The sequence below is a fragment of the Ursus americanus genome, chromosome 21 (assembly GCF_024610735.1).
Source record: "Ursus americanus isolate L20-20 chromosome 21, mUrsAme1.1.p, whole genome shotgun sequence".
In the NCBI taxonomy this organism is placed as follows: domain Eukaryota; kingdom Metazoa; phylum Chordata; class Mammalia; order Carnivora; family Ursidae; genus Ursus; species Ursus americanus.
This window is the reverse complement of record NC_142147.1, coordinates 48893850-48917866: the sequence shown is the minus strand read 5'-3', so window position 1 is coordinate 48917866 and position 24017 is coordinate 48893850. Positions and strand designations below refer to the sequence as shown.

At 51.6% G+C, this 24017-nt stretch overlaps 2 protein-coding genes across 2 annotated transcripts in view; one reads left to right on the top strand and one right to left on the bottom strand.

Annotated features, from left to right (window-relative positions):
- The window catches only part of ARHGAP35 (Rho GTPase activating protein 35), a 118684-nt gene extending 113455 nt beyond the window's left edge, over positions 1-5229 (bottom strand). The window contains exon 1 of the mRNA XM_045772276.2: positions 4647-5229. The gene's annotated coding sequence lies outside the window, so the exon portion shown is untranslated. The remainder of the gene's footprint in view (positions 1-4646) is intronic.
- An 8818-nt stretch (positions 5230-14047) lies between these two features.
- On the top strand, positions 14048-23382 carry AP2S1 (adaptor related protein complex 2 subunit sigma 1). The gene is given in 6 exon segments (XM_045772243.2): positions 14048-14148; positions 14150-14264; positions 17905-18054; positions 22249-22362; positions 22753-22812; positions 23021-23382. Coding segments are annotated over 6 exon segments (642 nt in total). The 3' UTR covers positions 23123-23382.
- The last annotated feature ends 635 nt before the right edge of the window (positions 23383-24017 follow it).

Below are 24017 nucleotides of genomic sequence, written 5' to 3'. Positions count from 1 at the left end.
CCGACTGGGTAAATTAAGACACCCAGCTGGTGAATGACAACAGTCAGGAAGCTGAACACCTCTCAGAAGGCCCCCACAAACTGAAGATGTGAAAGCAGAAGATACTAGAGGGAGACAAACACTCTCACCGTGTCAATCTCCAACTGTATTGACCTGCTGTGTTTCCCCATCACACAGAAAATGCAGAAACACCTATGAAACTGTAGTTTACAGTTGTCTGTGAAACCCTCACTCCTCCCAGACTGTCCTTTGCCAAAAGTTACCATCAGGTCCATGGATCTGCACATGGACAACTTCTTCCATGTAACCCATATCAAGATGAATGACTCTTTACTGATTTTTTTTTTTCACTTCCTAAATGCTTTGGCCTTCATCATGCCAAGAAAAAAGAGAAGATGGGTAAGGGAAGGGGGATATGGTCAAAAGAATAGTTTAAAAAAAAAAAAAGGGACGAGAAGAACTTTGATCACACCAGTATTACAGAGATTTTCTAGGCACTGCAGGAGCCCTTCAAGACCTGTTACTACATAGAAAACAGTCATCTACCGCCATCTCCTGCTCCACACCCCACCCCGACTGGCATATTAACTGTTCCAGAAAGCCAAGGCTACCACCACAGATTTCTGTAGCACCCAATTCCATCATGAAAGCAAATGTTGACACTGAGGTTGGAGCCTCTGCTACCATCTGAGAAATCTGACAATCTTTTTAACATCAGTTACCAGTTCAGGAAGAAAAATCAGCCCTTTGTTCTTCTGTCTCCTCTCTTCCTATTATGTAAACTTAGGCTTTGGCCATGCAGAAACTTTCTGTGCTGCCAGTGATGTTCAAACTCTAAAACACAAATTTAAGCAGCACTGCACACACAGTTGTCTTATTCTTAATTAGCTATCACTTCCCCCATTAAGAATAAAAAACAACTATTTATACCAACATGGAAAAAATAAACTCCAAAATAAATTCAGAGACTGAATCATGATTCACAAGGCCAAAATTCAAAAATGAATGGAAGCCAACAGAAAGATGAACCAAAATTCTGTAAGTCAATAATGGTGGGGAAAAAAATAATAATAATGGTGAAAACATATGCTCTAGATAATTAAAATTACCAGACTCTGCTTGTCAGAAAATTTAAAGTTCTAAGAACTCAGAAGCTAAAGGAACCATATGGATCTATATCTAGCCCCCCTTACTGTATCATAGACAAATGCCCTAACATTTGATGAGTCAATGGTCCAATTCTGTAGATAACAGTGAATGCTTTTTTATTTCAAGTGTTCACACAGAACTATTTCTAAATAAGTGCTGAAATAAACAAAGTTTGATCATAGCTCAGTTAAGAAATAAAGTCCTTCCAGTAAATGCTCCTTCACAGCTGGATGGCTACTTTAATATGCAATTGCCCTAGGTCAAAAGGGGGAAAAAAATCAGGCTTTTGATTTACTTAAGAAATAAAATAAATAAACCTAGAACATGCAAAGGTTCCCTCTCCCAAGTTAAGGACAGAAAATGGTTAGATGGGTTTTCTGTAAAAAAAAAAAACAAAAAAAAAAAAACCACCTCTGTCTTTGCATAGATTTCCTAAACCCCACCCCCAACAAAAGATCACTGAAGAAAAAGCTCCAGGAAAGGTAGCTAAGGTACATTTCTCAGGTAATAAGACCAAAAATCCTATCGTGTCAGCCAGTTCCTGGCACCCTTTCCTCACTCCACCAAATCAGGTCACTCACAAGGCTTGGGGAATGTCAGGGCCCACCCACATACTTCTTGTACACCAAAGAGCCACCCCCTCCAACCCCAGCATGGATCTGCCCAGAGGCATTCAGCTTCCGTGGCTGGGAGCGCCTGCAACACCAGAGGGCAGAAATCTGAGTGACACTTGGCACTCTCTCTTTCAACAAACAACCGTACAGGGCTTTCCAAACTCAGGCCCTAATCTTTTTGAAGACCAGGAAGCTGGAGACTTCCTGGGGCAGAAGTGAAAAGAAATAAGCCCACCCTCCCAAAGGTCACACTGCAAACCAGAGGCCATTAGGGAAGGCAAGACTGCAGCTTCTGCAGCCCCAGAGCAGTAAAACACCAAATGGGGCTATAACCCCCCGTGGGATTGGGGAGAACTTGAGAACTAGCATTCCCCCAGCCAGAGGTAAAACAAAAATAAGACTGTCATGGGGGGAGGGGGCAAAAAAGCACACTTCTAAGTTCTCCCAAGGGGCGCTGGCTTGGAGGTGGAAGCAGGGAGAGAGTACAACTGTCTTTACGATAGCACAGAGAAGGAGGGAGGGAAAGTGAGAAAGAGAAGAAAGACCTGTGAGCAGCTGCACTCTCCTGTTCCGAAGGACACAAAGCTGCAAAGCCCAGGGATCTGAAGGGGCTGGGGAGCAAGATGGGAATGAGAAAAAAAAAGAAAAAAATGGGGCAATGGAAAGAGACCTATCCCCTCACCATCACTAACCTCAGTAGAAGTAGGGAAAATGGGGGCGACAATCCAAGACTCCAAAGAGGAGAAACCAGCTAACCACCCCCCACTTATTTATCCAAATCTCACAGGATCCCTGGGGATAAAACCCTGCGGGTCAGGGTGCCAAGTGAATCTGCAGTCTAAACCAGAGCCTAGAGAAGCCTAGGCCCAACCCAATCCCTTCCCCTCCAAAGCTGAGGACTGGAGGCCAGAGGAAGACAAGCCTCAAGAGGAGAAGCACTCAGTGGGAATGGGCGGGTCAAGGGTGGAGGGCTGGGAGAAGCAGCCTGACAGGAACCTAATGGGAAGAGAAGGCAATTGGCAGGATACAAAGGGAAAGAAAAGGTGAGGAAACAATCAACAGAATTGTGAACTGGGTATCAAAAGGGAGGGAGAATCTATCCAAGAACTGAAATGGCTCCAAGAGGGAGCTGGGGGGTTGGAGAGGCAGCCGGTGAGAGGAAGGAATGGTTGAGAAGATATCTCTACTACTGGGCAGAACTGGGAGGAGAACTCAAACAGAAGGTAAAAAGCAGGACAAAGGAGGGAGAATAAGTACAAGAAAGGAAAGAGTGGAGGCTGAGGGCTGAATCAAAATGGTGGGGGGAGAAGGAGGTCAGGTGGAAGACAGAATTGAGAGATGACACAGGTGGGATGCAATTACCGGAAGGCCAGGATTAAAGAAAACCACTCTGACAGGGAACAGCTATAGTAAAGTTAAAATGGGTCAAAAAGATAGGTGGGCAAGTGGACAGCTCCAAAAGGGGCAGAGCTGGGAGAGAAACGTTAGAGCAGATGGGGCAGAACTGAACAAATGAAAGAGCAGGTGCAAAAAGAATCTGAGGCAGGTCTATGAGATGCAGGGAAATGGGAAGGAAAGGGTGCGATGGGTCATAGAAGTTATCAAAGATTTAGTGGGTAAAGGACAAGGTAAAGGTCCAAAATGGAGAGGAGAGGACTCAGAGCAAAGACAAGGCTCTGAGTCTCAAGCAGGTCTCAAGCAGAGAAGAACTGAAGGGGAAACAGGTCAAAGAAAGGGGGAGTAAATGAATGAGACAGCTCAACAGTGCCAATGAGGAGGTGAAGAGGAGAGGAAACCGCAAGGAGAACACTGAGCAGAACTGGGGCCTGCAGGACAGCACTGAGGCTGCGGACAGGCTGAGTTAAGAGAGGTCAGAGAAGTGAATGGCAAAAATGAGAGCTGCAGGGTCACAGAGGGGGGAGGCGGCGGCTTCATGGAAGGCAGAGTCGAAAAGCAAGCAGGTTAGGGGGCACAGCAAGATCTGAGATTGGGCAAAGGGCAGATCGGGTAGGTAGAAAGGTCTGGAAGAGAAAAAAGGCCTCTGAATGGCAAATGGAAGCAAGATCTAAGAAGGGAAAGAGGTGAGCATGGTGCATCCGAGTCCGAGAGGGGGCAGGGGACTGAAGTGAGAGGCATGGATGGGTCGGAGAGCTAACAGGCATCCCGGGGGTGCAGCAGGTTCCGCGAGTGGGCAGTAGGGCCCAAGAGGGAGGTGGAATTAAGTCCAAGGAGAAGACCTAGGGGCAGCAGTGCCAAGATGAACAAGGTCTCAGGTGGATCTCCAAGGAGGTGGAACCACAGGTCCTAGAGAGACAGTTCCTGGGGGTGCAACAGAGAACGGAAAACAGTAGATGGATCAAAGAAGGGTACAGATCTGGAGGGTGGTGAGAGTGAAATCGAAGAGGGGCAGGCGGATCACGAATCTCAAAGTGAAGGTCCAGAATTAAGGGATGCAGAAGGGTCACTGAGGAGTAGGGTCCCAAGAGCACTGCAGAGTCCAAGAGGGGCGAAGGGCATTACTGAAGGGCGGAAGAAGGAAGGGGGAGGCGCAGAATTGGGGGCAGAGTGGCTTAAGTGAGGAGGGGGTGGCCGAGGCAGACACCCAGATCCCAAATGGGTCGGAAGGTGGGGGCAGACGCGGGGACAGCAGGCTGGGGCGAGCAGGGACAGGTCCGAAGGGCGGGCGGGCCCCGCGGGCCGGGCCGCAGCGCGAAGCAGCCGGGCCGGCGGGGCCCGGGGGGCTGGGGGGCCGCTCCCTCCCCTCCCCCTCCGGCTCCTCCATTGTTCGCGGGCTCCGGGCCCCGCCGTCCCCGCCTCCCCTTGGACCCCGCAGCGGGGCGGCGCCCGGCCTCGCCGCCGGGGCCCGCGAGCTCGCGCACTCACCAGCTGGGCGCCCTCAGCGCGGCTCCGGCCTCCAGGATCCCAGCAGCGGCGACGGCGGCCCCGGCGCCATGTTCTGCTGCTTCTCGTCCAGCGGCGGCTGAGGCGGCGGCGGCGGCGGCTCCGGCGGCGGGGGGCCGGGCGGACCCTCCCTCGCGGGCTCCCTCCTCCGCCTCCTCCACCTCCTCCTCCCGCCGCGCCGCGGCTCTCCCTCGGGGCGGGGGGGCGGGGAGGGGAAGGGGGGAGGGGCGGGAACCAGGGGGAGGGCGGACCAGCCTCGCTCGCTCGCTCCCTCCCTCCTTCGCAATGGCGGCGGCGGCGCCTCCTTCCTGCGGCCGCCGCTCCCGCGCGCGCGCGCTTCGCGCTACTGCGCGTGCGTGGCGTGCAGACCGTTGCGGGAGGATAACGGCCCCTGGGTACGCGCCGCAGGAGGATAACCGGCGCCGGGCAGGAGACGAAGCGAGGGCGTCTACGCGCCCAAGGAGCTCAGTGGCACTACCGCGGGCTCTGGCTGGGAACGGGCGCGGAGGCCATAACGTGCGTGCGTCTCAATGAAATGCCGCTACTGCGGTGGCTGCGGCGCGAGACAGCACCAGGGAGCCTGCGACCGGGCAGAGGGAATAGGGTGGACAAGTGCGCGTGCGCGGGAAGGACTGCCTGGCGCGAGGCAGAGGGAGTGGCCCCGGGGGTAGCGCGCGCCCTTGCGCGCGCCAGAAGCTGCCGATCCCCTCCTTGCGGGGGCTCGTGGAGAAAGCGGGAGGGGAGAGGCACGGCCCGGCTTTGGGGGCGGGGGCGAAGGGCGCGATCCCGCTCGCGCGGGACCTGACCAGCCAATGGGAGGCAAGGGGAGGTGGGTTTGACGCGCGAGCCTCAGCCCCTGGGATAACGGGGGAGGTGAGATGGAGCGACGTAACGTGGGGCGGTGGGGAGGGGCTGAGGAGAAGGGAGAACACCCAGCGAGGGAGTTGATTGGGGAACAAGAGGAGGCGTGGTCCGCCTCAGCCCAATCCAAGCCTGTCAATTTGTCGTTCCGGAAGAAGGGGCAGGGCTAGAGAGCGCGTGCTCTTTTCCTCCGCAGAGAAGAAAATCTGCAGGCAACGCGCGCGTTGATACGACTTGTTCTGGATTCTGTGATCGCCCGAAGCTCGAGAGAGGGACTTCTCTTGCGTGCAGCCCTGACCTCCAAGTCAGCATCGTGCAAATGACTGTAAATCAAATGTCGGTTCTGGCCCAGTAGTGATGGGAAGGGGCACTGCTGTAACCCTTGAGTTTTTCTGAACTGAGGAGGGGTTCCTCTGGGACCCCTCCGGAAGTACGCATTGTGGAAGATGAGCGTTCTGGGCACCGTGTCAATATTTACGGAATGCATGAAGAAGGGCTGTTTCCTATTACATTTTGCGTTTCTTTCCTCAATCTCTTCATTTACAAAATGGAATAATAATCGTACCTCCCTCGCAGGGTAGCTGAGAGAATTAAATGAAATATATTTGTAAAGTGCTAAGCTTTATTTATTTTCTTTTTATTTTATTATTAATTTTTTTAAAATTATCTCTACAGCCAATATGGGGCTCTAACTCACAACCAGGAGATCAAGAGTCACATGCTCCACTGACAGCCGTCCAGGTCCCCCTCATGCACTCAAGTTTTAAAATATCAAATAAAGGTTTTTTGGTTACTGATCAGAGTCCTTTCCCTCGACTTTTTTAACTTAGCATTTTTGAGAGGCACCTGGGGGGCTCAGTCAGTTAAGCATCTGCCTTCCGCTCAGGTCATGATCCCAGGGTCCTGGAATCAAGCCCCGAATCTGGCTCCCTGCTCAGCGGGGAGCCTGCTTCTCCCTCTCCCTCTGCCTGCTATTACCCCTGCTTGTGCTGTCTCTCTGTCAAATAAAGAAATAAAATCTTTTTTAAAAAAATTAGCATTTGTATGCATATAATCTGATTTTTAGATGTCTGTGACTGGGTTGGGTTTTTTTGTTGTTGTTGGTTTTTGAGTTTAAGTACTATGAGCCAAACCAATCAAGTGCATGGCCCAGGTTTTCTTTAGGCTGTCACCACAAATCTTGGCTTATAAATGATTTTGAGATACTTGAGGGAACACTGATTCCCCACCTCAAATTAATATGTCTTTATAATTCCAATGCAATGTTCAGGTCATTCAATTCTTGGAAAGACTGAACCGACAGCACCCAGAATAAAGAACAGCAGCTTCGCTCTGGATCTAAATGTCCCTCTCCCTGTCTTTTGAAGCCTGTCAACTATACCTTGTGCTTCGAGTCTCAGCTCAACATCACTTCCTCAGAGTGGCCTCCTAGATTTGGTCTGACTCCTTATTTGATGAAAACAGTACTTTATGGTAGGTGACATTCTAAAACACTTTAAACATATTAACTCACTTAATCCTCAACATCTTATGAGTAGGTTACAGTTAATGGTTCTACTAAGCTAGTCAGTGGCAGATTTGAAACTCAACCGCAGCCAGTGAGGGTCCGATGACTACACACTTACTACTTCTTCATAGCACTCCACCAGGGCCTGAAGTTCTGTATCGGTATCATCATTTTACGTGTAAGTCCTTTGAAGGCAGGGACTCTGGCTATTTCTTCAGTCTGGCAAATGGCCCACAAGAAATACTCGTGGATGAATAAATGAATGAATCCCATGCTAAACAAAGGGGGTGGCTGAAAAGACACAGTCCTTGTCTAATGACTAACTCTTACACCTCTTTCAGACCCTAGCTTATATGACCCCTCACCCAGAAGGCCCTCCTAACCCACAGGCTTGGTCAGGCACTCCCTCTAGGGAGCCCAGAGCCCTTTTGGGTCCTCCATCCAATTCCTGACCACTCTGGGTTGTCCCTGTTTGGTGGTGGGTCTTTCTCTTCCACTGCATTGTGAACCCCGTGAGGGCAGGGCCAAGGTTGTCTCAGCCAATGTTGATGTGTCCTGCACAGGTCAAGGCACGAGGCAGGGGCTCATGCAGTGTTTCCTTGAATGAACGATCGCAACTATCAAGGAGCGTCTTCCCAGCTCTGCAATTCTTTCCAGTGCGCTGGAGGGCCGGTGTTAGCTGAGCAAGCCAACCACAGGAAGCAGGCTTCCCTGGGGGCAGCCGCCCCCGCACACCCGGCTAGGATAAATAAACAACCGAGTAAACAATTAGCTGACAGAGAGAAGTGCCAGACTGCTGGCCTGGGCCGCTGTCAAGATTTCCCAAGCGCCACCCCGAAAGGCCCCGCGGTCTGGACGTCACACCAGCCAGAGAGTCAGGGTAGGTACGAGGCGGGGTCTGGGGTTCTGGACCCTGATCTGAGAGAGGCACAGCCAGAAAAATCCACAAAAGAGTTTTGCATAGAGGGTGAATGTGCTGGAGCAAATTCTCTCTACATTCCTCAGAGCCTGAAAGATTCAGACGGAGGGTGGAGACCAGGTTGCGCCCGTCCGAAAGTCAGTGAGCTCACAGCGCCTCCTACAAACCGACCTGGGGAAGCTGCTGTCTAGCTGATGCCGCGGGGGATGTCAGAGAGCGCTGAACTCTTCCGCCATTGGTCGGAAGGGCAGCCAATCGCGAGGAAGGAACGGGAGGCGGGGATGCTCAGATTCACTGCTGGATCCCGTCGCCTGGCAGGTGGCTGACACGTAGTGAGCACGCACTAAATAGCTGACGGAAGGATGGATGATGAACCTCTCAATTTCTATAGGATTTGAAAATGGAAATCTAACACGGATCCCGAGAAGTACACAAATCATAAGTGTACAGCTCGATGAATAATTCACAAAGAAACACACACCCTGTAACCTGCACCCAGGTAAAGAAACAGAATGTGCCCAATCTCTCAGAAGCCATCCCCCGGACCCCGTCCAGTCATTCCCCTCCCCCCACGACAAAAACCTCTATCCTGATCTGTATGGCTGTAGATTCGTTTTGCCCGTTTTTACACTTTATATAAATGATATTAAACAACAAGTGGCTTCTTTTAATGAACACTGTTGCATTCATCCACGGTACTGGGTGTATCTATAGCTCGTTCACTCTCAATGCTGTGTAGTATTCCACTGTGTGAATGAATCCATTCTATTGTCGGTGAGCATCTGGGTAATTTCTACTTTGGGGCTATTATGAATAGGGCTGCTATGACAATCTAGAACATATCTTTTGGTGGGGTGCCTGGTTGGTGCATTTGGTTAAGCGTCTGATTCTTGGTTTGGGCTCAGGTCAGGATCTCAGGGTCATGATCTTAGGGTCATGATCTCATGAGATCGAGCCCCGAGTCTGCTCCTCACTCAGCATGGAGTCTGCTTGAGATTCTCTCTCCCTCTCCTTTTGCCCCTCCTGCTCGTGTTCACTCACCTCTCTTTTTCTCTCTCCCAAATAAATAAATAAATAAATAAATAAATATTTACGTAAACACGTCTTTTGGTAAACATATGTATTCATTTCTGGTAGCTATGTACCTAAGTGAAACCGCTGGTCACAGAATGTGCGTGTGTTCACCTTCCCCCAAGTGGATGTACCAATTTCCATCCCAAGAGTTATGTATAAGAATTTCAGGGGCGCCTGGGTGGCACAGCAGTTAAGCGTCTGCCTTCGGCTCAGGGCGTGATCCCGGCGTTGTGGGATCGAGCCCCACATCAGGCTCCTCCGCTAGGAGCCTGCTTCTTCCTCTCCCACTCCCCCTGCTTGTGTTCCCTCTCTTGCTGGCTGTCTCTATCTCTGTCAAATAAATAAATAAAATCTTTTTTAAAAAAAAGAATTTCAACTGATCCACGTTTTCCATCTTTTTAATTTAATTTTGGCCATTCTAATGGTTGTGTAGTCGTATCCTTTGTAGTCTTCATTTGTCTTTCCCCAGTGATTCCTGAGGTTGAGCATTTTTTCATGGATAGATAAGCCATCTGAACAGCATCTTTCGTGAAGTGCTATTCAAGTCTTTAGCCCATTTTCCCACTGTTATATATTCTTTTCTTTACTTATTTTAAATTATGCAATACTACATGAATTTCTTGGCCTTGCAAGAAATTAAAATACTCTAGATAAAATTCAGTCTCCATGAAGTATCCAACCCCATCCCACTTACCTCTCCAGAAATGTGTTTTTTTCCATGAACGCAGCACAGTATAGTGGCTTGAAGCATTGACACTGGAGCCAGAATGCCTGGACTAGAATATCAACTCCACCATTTACAATAGCTGTGTCACCTTGGGCAAGTTACTCAACTTCTCTGTGCCTCAATTTCTTCATCTTTAAAATGGGGTTGAGGGGAGTGTAGGTGGCTCAGTGGGGCACCTGGGTGGCTCAGTCGTGATCCCAGAGTCCTGGGATCGAGCCCCGCATTGGGCTCCCTGCTCCACTGGGAGCCTGCTTCTTCCTCTCCCCCTCCCCCTGCTTGTGTTCCCTTTCTCGCTGGCTGTCTCTCTCTGTCAGATAAATAAATAAAATCTTAAAAAATAATAATAAATAAAACGGGATTGATAATATTAATATCTAACTCACAGGGCTGTTTTGAGGTTTCAATAAGTGAATTGCTGGGACGCCTGGGTGGCTCAGTTGGTGAAGCGCCTGCCTTCAGCTTAGGTCATGATCCCAGAGTCCCAGGATCAAACCCACATCAGGCTCCTTGCTCAGCGGGGAGTCTGCTTCTCCCTCTGCCTGTGCTCTCTCTCTCTCTCTCTGACAAATAAATAAAATCTTTTTAAAAAAATAAGTGAAATCATACATTTGTTCCTTCGTGTCTGGTTTATTTCACCTAGCATCATGTTTCCAAGTTTCACTCATCTTGTAGCATGGATCCGAATTTAGTTCCGTTTTAAGGTTGAATAATGTTCCCTTGTATATACCTTGTTTATCCATTCATCTGTCAAGGGACGTTTTGGTTTTTTGGCTATTGTGAATGATACTGCTAGGAACGTTGGTGTACAAGTACTTGAATCCCTGTTTTCAGTTATTTGGAATATAGACGTAGACATAAAATCGCTCTGTTCTGTGGTAATTCTACATTTAGCTTTTTCGTGGAACCACCAAACTGTTTTCCACAGTGGCTGCACCATTTTCCATTCCCACCAGCGATGTACAAGGGTTCCAGCTTTCCCACATCCTTGCCAACACTTGTTATTGCTTTTTTGTGCTTGTTTTCTTTCTTTTTTTTGATAATAGCCATCCTAAATGTTGTGAAGTGGTATCTCGCGGTGGCTCTCATTTGCATTTCCCTGAAGACAGGTGACGTTGAGCATATTTTCCTATGCTTATATTATATACTCTGAGAAAAACACGGGGTCTTTCTGTGATATTCCTCTCTCACTCTCTCTCACTCTCTGTCAAATAAATAAATAAAACCTTAAACAACAACAACAACAACAACCAAAAAAGAGCCAGCATTAATTTGCCAGCCCTAGGAGTGAGTCATCTGGGAGGTAGACCCTTCAGCCTTAATCAAGCCTTCAAATGACTGCATTCCCAGCTGATGTCGTCTTCTTTTTCTTCTTCTTCCTCGTCTTTTTTTTTTTTTTTTTAAGATTTTATTTATTTATTTGGCGGAGAGAGACAACCAGTGAGAGAGCAGGGGGAGTGGAAGAGGAAGAAGCAGGCTCCCAGCGGAGGAGCCTGATGTGGGGCTCGATCCCAGAACGCCAGGATCACGCCCTGAGCCGAAGGCAGACGCTTAACGACTGAGCCACCCAGGCGCCCCATTCCTCCTCCTCCTCTTCTTCTCCTCCTCCTCCTCCTCCTCTTCCTCCTCCTCCTCCTTCTCCTCCTTCTTCTTCTTTTTTAAAAATTTTATTTACTTATTTGAGAGACAGAGCGCCCGCGCACACCCACATGAGCAGGGGGAGCCGTAGGGGGAGAGGTGGAGGGACAAGCAGACTCCCTGCTGAGAAGGGAGCCCAGCATGGGGTTGGATCCCAGGACCCTGAGATCATGACCTGAGCAGAAGCAGATACTTAACTGACTGAGCCACCTACGCCCCCCCCCAGCTGATGCCTTGACTGCAACCTCATGAGAGACTCCAAGACAGAACCACCCAGTTAAACTGCTCCCAAATTCCTGACCCACAGAAACTGTGTGAGATAAGAAATATTTATTGTTTGCTAAGTAATTTTTTTTCAAAGATTTTATTTATCTATTTGACAGAGAGAGAGAGAGAGCCAGCGAGAGAGGGAACACAAGAAGAGGGAGAGGGAGAGGGAGAAGCAGGCTCCCAGCAGAGCAGGGAGCCCGATGCAGGGCTCAATCCCAGGACTCCGGGATCACACCCTGAGCTGAAGGCAGATGCTTAACGACTGAGCCACCCAGGAGCCCCTGCTAAGTAATTTTTAAATCTATTTGTATAATGTCCTTTATGTCTATTTCCCCTGCTAGACCATGAATGTTGTCAGGGTGGGGAACAGTGTCTGTTTTTTGATACCTGTTCATTCATTCATTCAGTAAATATTTGCTGAACACCAGACTTGTGCCAGGCTCTAAGCTGAGCACTGGAAATCAGGGTTGGAACTAAGGTAAGGCAAGCGAGGTGTTCAGAAAACAAATTTCAAGGAGATGCTCACTTTCAGACTCGTGCAAGAACTGGGTAAGCACCTAAGAGTGAGTGCCTTTTAAAATTTTACACCTTGGGCACCTTGTTTACCTGATCTCAGTCCCAACCCTCTTAGAGACAGAGCAGTGCCCAAAACAGAAATAATCCCTAACCTTTTCTTCCCCTTGCAATAATTCCATGGCTATGTGTTGGTTCTTCTGTTAATACTATACTTTTAATTTACATTTTTCTATGATATATTTTGTTTTTATGAGGCTTAAGCCTTTCCTCACTATCAATAGTAATACTTTATTGAGTGCTTACCAAGTGTCACCATGTTCCAGGTGAGGTAGATACGTTAATAGACAGGGTCCTTGTTCTCAACTACCTAATGGGAGATGTAGACAGCACGCACACACACATACACACACACACACACACGCACACACACACACCCCAAATAAAATCATTAAAAATTGTAATAAAGGCTATTGTTACCACATCAAAGTGGGTCCCCTCCTTGGTGAGTGATAGGCAGAGACTACACCGGGTAGAGTTACCTCCCAAAGTCATCAGCATTTGTACATATAAGGTCATGGGGAACAATTTCCAAAGCAGTGACTCCCAGAACAAGGGTAAGCAGGGTCCTTTTATGAGGGCTTGGGACGAATATTCGGAAGGCGATTTTAACGTGATGAGGAAGCTGAGGTAACTACTGGGCATCTTCTGATTCATCTGCATAAGCATTTGGTCCTCAAATATTTGTCCTGTTCCAGCAATGCATTAGTTAGTGTCTAAAGGATGAAGTTGAGAGTTAAGCAGAAGCTTCTAGGAGTTTCCTGAGCTTCAGGGGCTCATGGGGTCTCCCCAGTGACACTATAAAAAAATCAAAATAACCTATAGAATTTTGGGGGTGGGAGAAGGGGACCTTTGCATGCAGGATCCTCTCTCCACGTCTGTGGAAGTGCTGTTTAAGGTAAAGGGAAAAAAGGGGCCAATCACAAAATGAATGAGGGAAAGCTCTTTAGGGAAAGCACAAACGCAAAGGAAAGTCGCTGAGTGAGGAAAAAAGCACTTGGCCTATTTGAGTAACTGAAAGGAGACAACTGTACCCTCTGGATAGGAAGTAAGACCCCTACTACCTGATGTTTAAAGATCTTTATTTATTTATTTGACATTGAGAGAGGGAACACAAGCAGGGGGAGTGGGAGAGGAAGAAGCAGGCTCCCAGCGGAGGAGCCTGATGCGGGGCTCGATCCCAGAACGCTGGGATCACGCCCTGAGCCAAAGGCAGACGCTTAACGACTGCGCCACCCAGGCGCCCCGAGCATTCATCATATTAACTAGTATTTATTGGACACTTACTATATGTCAAACACAGTGATAAGTACTTTGGAAACTTACCGAAGCTTTAAAACAACCCTGCCGACGCGACCCCTTGATCACTCCTGTTTACAGATGAAGAAATAGAATTAAGAGGTGAAGTTGTCCCCAAGTCCCCCAGCTAGGAAATGTCATGGCAGGATTTGTACACAGTTCTGACTCTCAAAATCGTTCTCTTAAACCACTGTCCATCTCCCACAGGAAAACACTCCACATATTTTAAACAAAGCACTAGGGGAGCGCGGAAACAGTTACATTTCAAGCTCCCTCAGCGCAGTTTCTTACTTAAAACTACTGTTTCCAGCATGCCCTTCTCGCCTTGGGAGGATGGGGAGGGGGGAGGGCGGGACACGCAGGGCTACCAGAACTACATTTCCCAAAAACGCAATTCCCGGTTGCTGGCTGTCACGCATGTCTTGAACTGTAGTCCTCGGAAGAGACATTCGACCGCAACTCCCGGCATGCATTCAGGCTCAGTACCTTGTGGTGGGAAAAGGACCGTCGCGCGCGGCATGTTGGGAAGCGGGACCGGCCCTTTTCCCAGGCTCGCAGCCGGGCTGAGCGAACGCATTCTTGAGACTACAGTTCCCAGTGGGCTGTGCGCAGAGGGCGGGCAGTTCTTCTGCCGGAAGTCCGCTCTAGCCCTGGGTCCCCCAACTGCTGCGAGAGCCCGAGCTGCCCAGGAGCCGCGGGACCGGGGCCGCTGGGGTCCGGACGGGGGTCGCCATGGTAACGGGGGCGCGCCCACGTTGGGGCCGGGCGGAGGGTGGGTCCACGTGCAGGTACTCGAGGCTCGGTCGGGTACTGACAAGCCTCCCCTGCCGCGGTGCGATGGTTTGGGCCGGGCGCGGGCTCTCAGGATTGGGGCCGACTGGAGGCCCGGGAAGGGGGCAGCTGGGTGGTGATTCCGGGCGCGGGAGTGCAGCAGGGGTCTCGAAAGGCAGGGGACATTAGAGACCGGGTGCCAAGGGGAGAGGGCTGTGCGGGAGGGAGACATTGGAGATGACTGAGGGTGGGGGGTAGAAATGGGGAGGCAACTCGAGAAGCGGGATCTCGGAGGCGGCGGGGGGGGGGGGTTGGAGGTGGGGAGGGGGCGTCCCAAGAGAAGGGCGCGTCTCAAGGGCTCTCGGGGAGTGTGGCAGGATAGTTGGAGAATGGGAGACACTGGGATTGGAGAGAAGGGGTCTTTAGAAGCCGGAAGCTGACATTGAAGGCAGAGAGGGGGTTGTTGAAACGGGCGGGGTACCGTTGATGAGAAAGAGAATCTTAGGGGGAAGAGACTGGGCACTGGAGACGGGAAGTAGGCTACTGTAGGGAGTGGGGCTTTAGAGTTAGGGGAGGTGTGCTGCAAAGCAGGAGAAGACTTGGAGGTAGGGAGTGGATATTTGAAACGGATGGGGAGCAGTGGAACAGGACTTTCCAAGAAGAGGCGTCTTGGATAGGGAGCGGGGCATGGAATCTTGAGAGATGGGGCTGGACCTTTTGGAGCAAGGATTGGGCTTTGGATTTGGCTCCAGTCCCTCAGGTGGGTCTTTGGGCCATAAGCAAGGATTCTTTGGGAAGGGAGCTGGAAAAAGAGATGAATGGAGGTGGGTGTCAGAACAAGGAGGGAGTCTCCCCCACAAACAGGGTCCTGAGAGGCAACGTGTGACCTTTGGAACAGGGGAGGAGGCCTTGGCATCAGAGGAGTGATGTCCCAAGTAAAAGGCCTTCTGAGGCCTGAGAGAGAGGATTGAAACCCAGAAATTGGAAGTCAAAAGGGAACAACTTGAGGGGAGGGGGCTTGGAAACAGGGAAGGTTTGGGGGCATCCAGAGGGGACATCAGAGGGGTAAGGATGTGGGAGGGAAGAGACCTCTCAGGGTAGATTCCCAGAGGTGGAGAGATTCTAATTGGGAGAAGAAACAGGAGGAGATGTTATAAGGGAATTTGGGGGTAAGAGTCAGGGCTCTACCTCAACCCTTTTGGCTCTCCTCCCTGTATGGCCCCATGTATCTCTGGCTCTGCCCTTAGGTTGTGGCTGCCTGGTGGGGTTCCCCCCTCCTCATGCCCCTGCCAGGCCCATGCTGTTTCCCTTCCTCCCGGGACCCCTGGCCTGCTGGGAAGTGGTTTTCCCTGGCTCAGCAGAAGGAGTTCTTGCAAGGAGAGTGTAATATCCTGTTCCTGTCCTGCTTGATTGTTTGGGGGGGGGGGATAGAATATAGGAGAATAAGGCTTAGGAAAGAGAGTGGACTCCCAGGAATGGGTAGGGGCTCCCAGAGGGTAAAGGGGTCCAGAGCAAAGCCTTTGGGCTACCAGCTGTGCTTTGTGGCTCTGAGACTTCCTTTCTCTGAACCTTGCTTTCTTCATCTATAAAATGGGTATACACATGCCTCTCTCAAACAGAACTGGGCCTGAAGACCTGGGTGAACTTGGGCCTTGGTTTTCTTTCTTCTTCTTTTTTTTTCAATTTATTTTTATTTTTTTAAAAGGTTTTATTTATTTGAGAGAGAGAGCACGTGTGCACAGGATTGGGGGGAGGGGCAGAGGGAGAGGGGGAAGCAGACTCCCTGCTGAGCAGGGAGCCCCATGCCTGGCTCCAATCCAGGACCCCACCAGGATCATGACTTGAGCCAAAGGCAGATGATTAACCAACTGAGCCACCCACGCACCCCGGGCCTTGGTTTTCTTAAAGTCAAATGATGGTGAATTCTAATACCACTAAGAACTAATACTTGCTAGTTCCCTGTGCAACTGTCTTATGAGGGCGATGTTCTCATTATGTGCATTATACAGAAGAAGAAACTGAGGCCCAGAGAGGGTAAGTGACTTGCCCATGGGCATACAGCCAGGAGTGCCAGGATCCACTCAGGCTCTAGAGTCTGGGTGCTTAGCCACTTGGACAAATGCGTCTCCGTCTTCATAGCTCATTATATTGAGCGCTCAGTATGGAATAGGCACCGCACTAAGCTCTTCTGGCATTAAGTTGTTCCGTTTTCATAGTAACCCTAGGAGGGTTGACCTGGCTTTTCAGAATCATAAAAACAAATTTCCTGGCCCTCACTGCTGATAATCAGAGCTGACACAGAGCCCATGATCTGAGCCAGGCACTGTCCCAGGTACTTTTCATATCTTGTTTTCATCTCGTCACACTTTTAGAGGCCCTATTTTCCAGGTGGGTAAACTGAGGCATCAAGCAGTTACATCACTTGAGAAGTAGCAGATGCTTTGGGAAACCACTTAGCGGTGGCTGAAAAAGTTAAATATAGCCGTACCATGTGACCCAGCGATTCCCCTCCTGGGTCTATAGCCAGGAGAAATGGAAACATAGGCCATGATAAAGCTTGTCTGCGAATGTTCATAGCAGCCTTATTTATAATCACCAAAAAGTGGAAATGACCCAAACGTCCATCAACTGATGGCTAGATAAACAAAACAAGGTATATCCATCCAGTGGAACATTAATTCCGCCATAAAAAGAAAGAAAACAGAGACAAGCTACAACGTGGGTGAACTTTGAAAACATTGCTGAGTGAAAGGAACCAAATACAAAAAGGCCACATATTATATGATTCTATTTATATGAAATGTCCAGAACAGGCGTATCCGTAGACATAGGAACATTATTGGGCTGGGCTGGGGGGCGGGGGAGTGGCTGCTAACGGCTGGGAATTTCTCTTTGGGGTGCTGAAAATATTCTGGAATTAGTGATTTTTGCACAATTGTATGAGTATACGAAAAACCCATTGAACTGCACACATCTTCAACGGGTGAACTTTTAAGAATTGGTAAGTAAAAAGAAGGAAAAGGGGGATCTCCAGGATTCAGACCAAAGAAGTCTAAAACTCAAAGGTTTTTTTTTTTTTAAGTTTTTATTTATTTAAGTCATCTCTACACCCAGTGTGGGGCTCGAACTCATGACCCCGAGATCGAGACTCGCACGCTGCTCTGACTGAGCCAGCCAGGTGCCCCTGAAACTCAAACATTTCTTGAGTGCCTGCTGTGTGCCAGCTACGAAATTAAATTTATAAACATTTAACCCGCGAGACACCCTGCCGATGGATCTTCTAAGGAAACTTATTTTGCCGGTGGGGAAACTGAGGGGGCGGATCCTTTGTCCCAAGGTCAAGCAGACAAGAGGTCGTGGAGCCTGGGCCTCAGGGCCCTGGAGCTGCCCGGGGAGTTGACCTGTGGAAGCCGTCTTTCCCCTGGGGTGTTGGGACCTGGGGCAGGAATGCGGGGCCTGGCAGGCCTGACCAGGCTCTGAGGGAAGTCGGGAAGGCATGGGTGCCACCTACCCAGCGGGGATGGGCGGGGCTGTGGGGTGGGACACTCAGCACTGGCCAGCTCTCCCTGCCGCTCTCACTTCCTCTTCCCCCTCCTGCCCCCAGATCCGCTTCATCCTCATCCAGAACCGGGCGGGCAAGACGCGCCTGGCCAAGTGGTACATGCAGTTCGATGACGACGAGAAGCAGAAGTTGATCGAGGAGGTGCACGCCGTGGTCACTGTCCGAGATGCCAAACACACCAACTTCGTGGAGGTGATGCTTCCCCCGTGCCTCCCGCTCTCGCCTTTTTCCTTTGACCGGCCTCGCCAGCCTCCTGCCCAGCCTCTAACTGCAGGGACCCCTCAGACCCGCTTTCCTTCCTACGTTCATTCCCTCAACAGGCTTTTGCTGTCTTCCTTCCTTTTCGTTGTGATAATTTTCTTTTTTTTTTTAAGATTTTATTTATTTATTAGAGATAGAGAGTGTGAGCGAGAGAGCGCAAGCCGGGGGAGCAGCAGAGGGAGAGGGAGAAGCAGGCTCCCCATTGAGCAGGGAGCCCCATGTGGGGCTCGATCCCAGTACCCTGGGATCATGACCTGAGCTGAAGGCAGATGCTTAACCACTGAGGCCACCCAGGCACTCCTCGTTGTGATAATTTTCTTTTTCTTTCTTTCTTTCTTTCTTTCTTTCTTTCTTTCTTTCTTTCTTTCTTTCTTTCTTTTTTCTTAAGCTTTTCTTTTTAAGTAATCTCCACTCCCAATGTGGGGCTCAAACCCATAACCCTGAGATCAAGAGTCGCATGCTGTACCGCCTTAGCCAGCCAGGCCGCCCTCTTTGGTCTCCTTAAATCAAGAAGGCCCCGTCTTTAATTCCCGTGGCATCTGCCGGGCTGGTTGTCCTGTAAATTCAACACACATTTCTCAGAGGGTCTGCTGTATGGCAGGCACTGTTCTAGGTGCGGGAACAGAACAGACCTGAGTCCCTGCCCGGGGAGAGCTGATGTTCTGGTCGGAGGGAGACTGAGAGTAAAGACAGCGTCTGGCGGGTGGTGAGAGGTGCCAGGGAGAAAAAGCAGCCGCCGTGGGAGATGGAGGTGCTGGGGTGTGTACACGGGGGGTTGGAATGCAGGTGTAAGTGACTTCTGTGGGAAGTCTGGAAAAGGTAACATTGGAGCCAAGGCCTGAAGGAGGTGAAAGAGTGGAAGGAGAGGATATCTGAGAGGGAGCACCCCAGACCCAGGGAACAGCAAGTGCAAAGGCCCTGAGGTGAGAACATACTGGGGAGTTCCTGGAATAGCAAGAAGGCCTGCATGGCTGAAGTGCTGTAAGCCAGGGAGGGGGGAGGGGGGCCGATGCGCTCAGAGAGATAACAGACAGATGGCACAGGGCCTCCTGGGCCTTGGGGCGGACTTGAGCTCTTATGAGCGAGGTGGCAGCCTCGGGAGGGTTTTGAGCAGAGCGGGGGATGTGGGCCGGCCTCGGAAAGAGCAGGTTGAGGTATCCGTTCCCACCCCAGTGGAGAATCTGGGAGGGAGTGATGAGTCAGAGTGCAGAGAGAGGGCAGGAGGCTGTGATGTGAAAGGTTCTGCACACAGAGGGCAAGAAAACTGTGGGACTTACCAGGGGAGGGACAATCGACAGAGAGGAACAAAGGAGAGAAGAGAAGCCATATCTAGGGGTGGGAGGTGAGGAGACAGAGGAAAACAGGAGACTGGGGGGTCCCGGCAGCCTAGAGAAAAGGGTTTCTGGGAGGAGGATGGGATGGGGGGCCTTGCAGGGAGTGGGGAGGGGTGAGAGCAGGTGCAGGACAGAATGAGGGGGTGGATGCCCGCTCCCCTGGGGTGTCCTGCTGCCAGTGCCATGTGGCCTCCTGCACCAGTGCTGAGGGACCGGGAGCGGGTCAGTGAGGCAGGCTGGTCAGGTGAGAATGTCACACGGGGGCCTGACACTCAGATCTTAGGTTTCTCCTGATCCCAGGCCATTCACTCATTCATTTGTTCATCCGTGCATTTATCTGCCCACCCACTCTCAGTGGGAACAGAGATGGCCCCTTGAGCAACACAGACCTGTCCCCAGATCACTACAACCCTGAGAGGGTAGGGCTGGGATGGAGCAGCCGGCTGGGAGGAAGGCCCCTGACTCAGCCTGAGGGTCAGGGAGGGCTTCCTGGAGGAGAGAATGCTGTGGGGAACAAGAGAGAACTGGTCTCTCCCCCAACAAAGTGGAGACGATCAGGGGGAGGAGACAAGAAATAATGTCTCTCTTATGAGACTGAGGTCAGGGCAGGCTTCCTGGAGGAGGACTTGTGAGAGCAAAACCAAAGGCTGAGTAGCCAGTGAGAAAGGCCCAGGCCACCCAAACCTTCTTCCCTCTCGTTTGTTCATTAATACGCATTCTGTACTGCCTGTATTACTCTCCTATTGCTGTGCTAACAAATTACTACGAACATAGTGGCCCAAAACAACCCAGTTTGTTGTCTTAAACAGTTCTTGAAGTCAGGTGTCCAGAACGCGTCAGCAGGGCTGGGTTCCCTCTGCAGGCTCTTGGGAGAGTGGGTTTCCTTGTCTAAACCTGCTTCTTGAAATCGCTCTCTCCGACCCACACTCTCTTGTCTTCCTTCCTCTTTCCCGTTCGGGGACCCTTGTGATTACTCTGGGCCCATCTGGATAACCCAGCATCCCCCCATCTCAAGATCCTTAGCTTAAATCACACCTGCACAGTCCCCTTTGCCATGTGAGGTCACTTGTTCTCAGAGTCCAGGGATTAGGGTGTGGACCCTTCCTGTGCAGGGCCCTGCTGGGGACACAGTGGTGACAGCCCCAGCTCACAGTGCAGTGACCAGGCAGTGATGGCTGGGGACGGGAGCCCAGTGGCAGGGGGAGTACAGACGGGTGACCAGCCGCAGCCTGCAGGAAGAGACTTATCTGAGAGTATGTGGCCGGAGAAGCTATGAAGGCGGGGGGCGGGTCCCTAAGAAGCCTGCAAATTTACAACCAAGGTGTTGGAATGAGTGGGGAGGGTGAGAGCGGGAGAGGGAGAATTTCAAGTAAAAAAGAGTGGCGCTCAGTGTCAGATCCTGCCAGGGCCACACCAGCTTTGAGTCGGTGGTGGCATCTCCAGATGGTTTTCCTGCCCACTCGGCCTGTCTTAAACGCTGTCCTCCAGAGGAGGGGCCTTCCAACATTTGATCATGTGTCTGTATCAGTTAAGAAAAAAAAAAAAGTAGGGTCTCCTGGTTGGCTCTATCAGTGGAGCGGGCAACTCTTGATCTCGGGGTCATGAGTTCAAGCCCGGTGTTGGGTGTGGAGCCTACCAAAAAAAAAAAAGTAGCATTTGCACCCTGATACGTGCTTACTAATCCGTGGATTATATGCAGGAATTACTACAGTAATGTTAGAAAACGTACTCGAAGTATAGAAATTAACGGAAGAATGAGCTGGGGAAAAAAAGGCGTAAAAATCAGGGACTAATGTTGGCTTTTGCAGTTGCCACCAGGTGGCGACAAAACACACACGGGCCAGACCGGGCGCTGGGACTTGCACATTTGGGGCAAAGACGCAGCGCTTAGCAAACCCGTGTGCCTGTTTGTATCTGTATCTGTCTCTCTCTCTCTCTCTCTCTTTTTTTTTTAAGATTTTATTTATTTATTTGTCAGAGAGAAAGCGAGCGTGCACAAGCAGGGAGAGCAGCAGGCAGAGGGAGAATCAGGCTCCCGGCTAAGCAAGGAGCCGGATGTGGGGTTCCATCCCAGGACCCTGAGATCATGACCCGAGCTGAAGGCAGATGCCCAACCAACTGAGCCACCCAGGTGCCCCTGTATCTGTCTCTTTATCTTCTTCCTCATGCGAATAAAATTAGAGTCTGCGTCCTTGGTCCATACCTATTTATTACTGGGTTGCGTATGTGCGTTAGTGTAGAAATATTTCTATTTTATATTACGGTTCAAAGTCAGGCTGGGATTGTCCTGGTTACAGGCAGTGACTGCACTGCCCAGCACAGAGCCTGCCTTACAGGTGGCGTTTGTGGAATGATTGCATGAGTTAGTTCCAGGCTAAGGAGAGCGACTTTCTCCAGAGCGACAACCAGGGAGCCACAGAAAGGGGTGTGTGGATGTCATGGAACACTCCAGCCTCCCCCTTGCTGTGGGCTTTTTCTCACAGGCTGTTCGTTCTGCCTGGAGCACTCCTGCTCCTCCTCCAGGTCTCAGTCCGGATGCCCCCTCCTCCAGGAAGTCCTCCTGAATCAGTTGCTGTGGGGATGACTGAGGATGACTCTCCACTGGACTGGGAGCCCCGGCAGGGGAGGGGCAGGCGTGTGTCAGTCACCCCTGTGTCCCCAGCACAGAGCCAGACAGAGCAGGGCCTCAGGGACCACGTGTGGGGTGAAGGACTGACTCTCTTGGCTCTGCATTGCCCAGCCGGCTGGGTCCTGGGCATGCCCCGTTGCTGACGGCCTCTCTGCCCCGCAGTTCCGGAACTTCAAGATCATTTACCGACGCTACGCCGGCCTCTACTTCTGCATCTGCGTGGACGTGAACGACAACAACCTGGCCTACTTGGAGGCCATCCACAACTTCGTGGAGGTGTGTACGCGCGGGGACTGCGGCCCCGGGGGCGGGGCCTGGAGTGCCCGGAACCACGCCTCCTCTCCCCGCCTCCCCGCGGCCGGCGGTCTCCCTCCGCCCCTCTGCCACCTCCGCCCCTCTGCTGAGGCCCTTCTGTCCGCACGCGGGTTCCTCTTTCTCCCTCCGCCTCTGTCGGGTCTGTCTTTTCTGCCATCCTTCTCTGTCGCTATGTGATCGTCCTTGTTCTTGTTTCTGCCTCTAACTGTCTTCGTCACGGGGTCTCTTCCTTCTCCCCCCCCCCAGTTCCTCCCCGTCGGTCTTCCGCCGTCTCTTTCCGATGGTGACCTTGGCTCCCTTCCCGAATGTCTCCCTCTGCCTGGCTCTCACCATCTCTGCCTTCTCCCCCAGGTCTTAAACGAGTATTTCCACAACGTCTGTGAACTGGACCTGGTGTTCAATTTCTACAAGGTGGGCTCCTGGTGAAAGGGAGGGGGGAGAGGGCAAGAGGGGGGAGGGGAGGGGGGCCGCCCAGCACCTCTGCTGATGGCTGGTGCCTGGCTCTCAGGCGTCAGAGTCCCCGGCTTCCCACGTTCAGACCCGCACCGTTGCAGGGGGGACGGTGGGGGGGGTGCCCTTCCCTCACGCCGGGGTCGCCCCCTGCCGTCCCTTCGCTCAGGTTTACACGGTCGTGGACGAGATGTTCCTGGCCGGCGAGATCCGAGAGACCAGCCAGACGAAGGTGCTGAAACAGTTGCTGATGCTGCAGTCCCTGGAGTGAGGGCCGCCAGCCCCCCCCCCCCCGCCCCGGCCCCTCGTCCCCTGCTCGCCCCCCCTCAGGCCGGGGCCGCCCGGAGCCCTCCCTCCTCCGTCCAGGAGGAAGGCCCCAGCTCAGCCGGGGCCGCTGGGGAGGAGACTGCACCCCACTGCCTCCGGGCCTAGCTGCGGCGGAGGCCACCTCGCGTGTACCGAGTAACCGTGCCGTTGTCGTGTGACGCTGTGCGTGCGTGTGTGGAGCCCCCAATAAACCCGTGGTCCCGCCGGGCCTGTGTCTTTGCCCATCTGCCCTAGGAGCTGCCCTGGGACTCCCTGCCATTGGTGTGTCAGTGAGCCGGTCAACAAACGTTCGCACCTGCGACTGCCCGCAGAGGGGCCCCAAGCCTGGAAGGGGCGACAGATTTAGACCCCGAGCCCTTGCTACCGAAATAATAACACTCCCGGCCAACACCTAACAGCGCGCTGAGCGTTCCCAAGTATTAGCTCCCCTAATGCTAACAAGATCCCGAGGAAAGGACTGTTAGTATCCCCACTTTCCGGGTGAGTTCACTGAGCCTTGGGAAGATGAAAAGACCTGCCCAAGGTCACGTAGCTAGCGTGGCGAAGCCAGGTTTGTTCTCAGCCCCGGCGGGTGGCTCCGGAATCCTCATTTTTAACCCCCAGGCTGGACGGCTGTCCTTTTGCCTCAGTTCCTCCTCTTGGAAATGGGTTGATAATCGTTTTGATCTCGCAGACGGTGCTTGAGGATGAAGTTAATGCTGGGAAGGTTTGGGTCGTGCCCGGCATTAGCACACGTTCGCGCTGCAGAGATTAAGTAGGCCTGCTGCGTGCAGGGCCCGTCAGAGACACGGGGCGCGCCTACAGCAGTGGCCAGCAAGCACTCGCTTTGCTGGTGATTA